Here is a 5535-nt window from a genome sequence, read left to right as displayed (position 1 = left end):
ACGGTTTTCATAAACCGTTCCATCCCTATTATATCATTGTCTTATTTTAAGGTCTAAAGTCTTCGTTCTATTGACAGATCATCTTATTTACCTAACACTAACCCTTTACCCGGTCAAATTAAGTTCATTTTTGGATCCATTTCTCGCAGTACTGTGTGGTATTGTGGTAGAAGGATCAAGGTGATGGTCTGTCACGATGGCCGTGGTTGACGGTGTCCTGCCTCAATAGATTAATAAAAAGGAAGAATTACTTCAAGGTTCTTTAATCTGATCATAATCTAATCAATTCCCTTGAGACCAAACAATTTAACCTCCACCAATTCTGCAATCAGATGGGTCCTGTATTCAACCAGAATCAGGGTTGAGTGAACTCACAGGACCGTTACCCCATCATGCTGTTCCCTGCGTGCATATCTAAAATGTAACCATCATTTCTTTGGTTTTGGTTTTTAAGTCCCCATCCACCTATGCTTGCTTTGGAGATGTAGCAATAAAGGACAACAGTTTGTTTAATCTGTCAACTGATTCTGTTTGTCCCTCTTCTTTTAGATGTACCTCTCTGCTAAAGAGAGGGAGGAGGAACAACGTGCCCTGCTGGCCAAACAGAGACATTTGGAGGAAGTGCTGAGGCAGAAGAGAGAGATGGAGGCCAGGCAGCAGTCTGAAAACATCAGTGACCAGGAGATGGTGGACAACATCTTCGGCTTCCTGCCCAATATTATCATTGGAGGGCAGGAGGGCCAGGCTCCTGTTGGATTAGAGGTTCAGAAACAGACACATGTGATGCTTTGTCCTTAGATCAGTGGGTTAGTTTCATCATGACTCTTATGTCTTTACAGAACATTGAAGGAAAAAGGACTGTAATTGAGGAGATAGACATCGATGAGCTTCCCTTGGAGCCAGAACCTCCCGAGGAAGACTATGATGACTTGGATCAGTACTCCTTCACCAAGTTCGCCTCCATTCACTTCCAGGGAGCAGCCACGCACAGCCACATCCGGCAGAGGCTTCAGCAGCCTCTGCTCTACCACGAGGATGAAGGAGATGTTCTGGTGCTGATCTGTGAACCTAACATTTTTTCATTTCATCAGTTTTTCCCTTCAAATCAATTTGTTTCAAAAACACTGGGGCTTGTTGTGTTCTCACCAGGCCTCGCTGACGGTGTGGTGGATCATCCTGAGATTTCTGGGAGACCTCCCGGAACCCAAGAGACAGAATAGAGGATATGCCCATCAGCGGATGGTGCCTCAGGATATGCTCTCTGGGCAGGACAGACGTCTGAGCCACATGGTGGGCCTGGATCAGGTACGTTTACTTCCAGCAATGGCTAAACTTTGGGAAAGTCTTGGGACAGTTTTGTTTTTCTAATAACATTTTTAAATATGCTTTATTCCAGAGAGTGCTGAGGAAGAACAAAGAGGCCACGCCCTCTGTAGTTTCAGATGACTCAGAAAAGAGAAAAGGGTCGATTTTCACAGACCTTCTGTCGAAAAACAGGAAACCCTCTGCCATGCCCAACGATATGTCTCCAAACCTGAAGTCCTACACTGCACCTGAAGGTAACCCGCGAGCAAGGAAAGGCTCCACCTTCACTGACATGCTGTCCAAAAACAAGAAGGTCCCTCCTGGTAGAGAAAACTTAAGGAAGCCGTCCATCATCACGGAGGAGGTAAGGGGGAAAGGCTGGGAGAGATTTCATCTGACAGATGACATCAGCACACAAATCCAATTCTTCTCTGTCTTTTACAGTCAGATAATATATCTGAATTGTCATCACCCTCAACGCTGCAAACTGTGAGTGAGAACGGCGATGTGATGGCAAGAGAAGAACTCACCCTAGACAGGCCTCTGACATCTCTGGAAAAAGTCCACTACATTGTGGGATATGGCATCATCAGGCCTGATCTCAGGTTTAAACTGTCTTCTTTTATCAATTCCAGCATGTTTGGCTGACCACGTTCTTTTCTGAAACGCTGCTGAAATACTGTTGTTCCCCCAGAGACGAGATCTACTGTCAGATCTGCAAACAGCTTCATGAAAACAGCAACCGGAACAGCTACTTCCGCGGGTGGATCCTGCTCTCCCTCTGTCTGGGTGTCTTTCCTCCCAGTCAGCTCTTTTTGAAGGTAACCATGCAAGCATGCTGAATACCTCACTGTCACAAATGGTGAAAGCAGAATATTTAATTTGCGCTCTGTCTCTTTTATTGGCAGTACCTTCAAAGTTTTATCCGTTTTGCTCCTGGGGGATTCCCATCCTACCTGGCCGAGCGGCTGCGGCGTACCTTGATGAACGGAGCGAGAGGGGAGCCTCCGGCCTGGCTCGAACTGCAGGTACTGATATATGTTTCTCTACAGGGTTTTAAAGGCAGCATACCTGCACGCAGAGGTGTCAAACAAAGAAGACAGTAGTACTAAATAGTATATAGCTAAGTGGGCTATCGTTTTCCCAAAAACTGAGGGATTCTGCTTAATTTTGAGACATTGATGTGTTGCCATTTGCTTTCATGGGTGGCTAAACATTTAAGTTACAGATCTAGCGACCCTAGTGGCTAAACGGTACACAGTATTTGTTCTAATAAAAGTAATATCAAGTTTGTAGATTAAATGATACAAAATACCTTTTAAATACCCTATAGCTAAAACAACAGTTATATGCAATGGAAATGGGTCACAGTTACTCTTTTGCTCACTGCTTTGGTGTGAGAATATTTTTTTTTTATAAATTCAGAGAAGATAATATAGATGGAATTTAGCAGACATTCTACATAAGCAGTTGAATGCTTTAGAGCTTTTGTATTTACAGCATTAAAGTTGCAAACAGCATCAAACATTGAAACAAAGCTTTAAACATAAACATGATCTAAAAAAGAGGGAATAGATGAGCAACATCTCAGGGTATTTTATTTATCTGCAGTGTTGTCAGCCCTCTGTAACTATCAGTGGTTTTCTGTAAACAAACCAACTGGATAGATTTTGTTCTTGCACTTCATATTTTCTCTGTTTTGCTATGGCTGCAAGGTCATTTTGTTATCAATATTTACTGTAGAAGTTAAAAGCCAGTTCTGTGAAAGTAAGGAGTAGAGCATACAGATATTTGTGTTCAAATGCAGGAAGCAAAAGTAAAAAGTCCTCAGAATAATAAACAGTAAAGTACAGAAACTACTGTATGTATGTATGTATACGTAGTTAATTGACACTTGTGTCTCCACTCCAGAATGTAGAACCTCAATTGGTCATATTTGCTTTCCGCCCAAATAAATTTAGATCTAACAGTATAACATCTCCTTATAATATTTTATATGTTTGTTTATTTATCATATTTTTCCACTTTCTTCTTGAGGTCATGAGGAAAAGTAATGTCTTTTATGAGAACCCTATCATTCTTCATCAACAACATTACCACTGATTACCGGTGTTATCTTCAACTACTGCGTTCACACCACACATGATTGAAGAAGAAGAAGCTGCAGGTTTACATGCAAAGTCTATGGTTGACGCACACCAAGGCGCATCAAAAGGTCCTGCAGTGCATGTAGAGCAGCCTAGCATCCCCATGAGCCTCTGAGCATCTGATGCGCTCCACAAGCAGCAGCTGCTGGTGTTGGAAAAATGTAATTTTTTTTGCTCAATGTGCCACATTAACCAGTCAGAGAAGCTGATCTGGGAGCTGGGAATGAGACAGACAAAGCACTGCAGATGCTGCTCGTGATCATCACTCCTCTGAAACAGTTCAATGCCTAAATTAACTTAAAATTTCAAAACCTGCTGGCAAGATATGTTTACTTTTATTATCCTGGTGCCTGCAGTTTGTACTGCTGCTGGGGATTCCCATTATCAGAGCACCGCCGGTATGTGGGGATCTGAATGCCTTCGACAGCATTTTAAGGCAGGATCGAAATCTTAATGAACTGACTGCACAGAAGATGTTTTTGAGGTGGACTTTTTCGCTTAAAAATATATTATAACTACTTTTTAGCTACTTCAAATATAGCAAAGCCATTCTCTGTCAACTAGGGGGGTGAGGTTGCTTGATGACCCAGATGCAGAGATGAGTGAAAGAGAGTTGAGTTCTTGTTGCTTTAAAGAAAAAACTGAGGCAGACATCAGAAAATACAAAATACAAAAAAACTGAAAATATTAGGGAAAACTCACGTGGGGAGCCAGAGACAAAGAAGCAACTAATAACAACAAGGAACCAGCACAAAGTGACTGAACATGAGGTGTATAAATGGGAGACTGAACAAGGACCAAGCTAATCAGCAGATTGGGAGCAGGTGTGGACAGAGGAGTCTAGAAGGGAGCTAGGGAAAAAGAGACACAAGAGGGTAGCTGAGGGCAAACAATACTTAAGATCTCAAATACAATCAAAATAACTAGAATAACACAAAATAGAACTGAAACCAATGAACTAGAAAACACTGAAAGACATAAATCAAAGAATAACTGAAAACTAAAGAAAAAATAAGTTAAACAGAACCAAAAAGTGCAGAGTCACAACACCCTCTGCCATTGAACACAGGAGCAGCAGAAGCATCAGACGCCTCTGGATACACTTTACTGGAGCATCAATGATGCCTTTGAGGCCCGTCAGATCTTAATGTACAAGCATCAAAAATGAAGCAGCAGCAGGCCCTTTTTTTGCTGCTGAAATTACGTGAGGTGTGAGCCTAGCATTAGACGCTTTGGGCATAACTCAAGACTTTAATGGGAAAAAAAACCATCCCTAAATTGAAAAGTTTAATTTTAGGAACAATAAAATCCTGCAGTGAATTATTTGAGACTTTAAGGCAAACAAAGGAAGCACAATAGTGGAGTTTCATGATTTGGTTTTCTTTTTTTTTGTTGTTGCTTTTTTTAAAGTTTTTACAGCACTAGTGGCTCATTGTTCTGACAGAGACATACAGCAAAGGACCATAGGTTGGATTTGAACCCAGGTCAGCCACTCTAAGGCCTCCGTACATGGGCCATGCGCACTAACTGCGCCACCTGTACGCCTCAGGATTTTTTTTTATCCTATTGGAAATATACTTCTATCTGCGTTGCTGATGAAGGTTCTCAGTCATGCAGGTCATAGTCATTCCGTAAAAATTTAAAAAATATCCACTGGACGTTTCGCCACCTCTCCAGGAAGCTTTCTCAATTCAAATGTCTGGATCCGCAGTGAGTTTGAGTCTTATATGGACAAGGCCTTGTATTGCTTAGAAACATGCAATGGTAACCGACCGACCCCTAGAATCATAGACAGGTTCAGATATTACAGGCTAACGATGGAACTAAACGACCCATTCATCGGTTATCGATAATTTTTATTTGTTAATTTAATTTATACTCTCACAGGCAACCAAGACGAAGAAGCGCATGTTAGTGAACGTGGCGCTGCTGGATGGAAGAGCCATTAACCTTCCCGTGGACTCAGCGTCTACGTCAAGAGAAGTTTGCCAGCTCGTCTCCAACAAAATCAAGCTCAGGGACGCTTTTGGCTTTTCCCTCTATGTAGCTATGTACGAAAAGGTAAGAGCTTTATTTCAATTAT

General features: G+C 41.9%; 1 protein-coding gene across 1 annotated transcript in view; it reads left to right on the top strand.

The window, feature by feature from the left end:
* LOC107088662 (unconventional myosin-VIIa-like) overlaps window positions 1–5535 on the top strand; it is a 41146-nt gene that overhangs the window by 14822 nt on the left and 20789 nt on the right. Inside the window, exons 21-28 of the mRNA XM_015380965.1 lie at window positions 550–762; window positions 840–1052; window positions 1150–1305; window positions 1397–1669; window positions 1750–1910; window positions 2000–2126; window positions 2214–2333; window positions 5340–5519. Of these exons, the coding sequence (XP_015236451.1) occupies window positions 550–762; window positions 840–1052; window positions 1150–1305; window positions 1397–1669; window positions 1750–1910; window positions 2000–2126; window positions 2214–2333; window positions 5340–5519 (1443 nt within the window). The remainder of the gene's footprint in view (window positions 1–549; window positions 763–839; window positions 1053–1149; window positions 1306–1396; window positions 1670–1749; window positions 1911–1999; window positions 2127–2213; window positions 2334–5339; window positions 5520–5535) is intronic.

The sequence above is a fragment of the Cyprinodon variegatus genome, unplaced genomic scaffold, assembly GCF_000732505.1.
Source record: "Cyprinodon variegatus isolate N-32 unplaced genomic scaffold, C_variegatus-1.0 Scaffold226, whole genome shotgun sequence".
NCBI lineage: Eukaryota > Metazoa > Chordata > Actinopteri > Cyprinodontiformes > Cyprinodontidae > Cyprinodon > Cyprinodon variegatus.
This window is presented reverse-complemented; position numbering and strand designations above follow the sequence as displayed.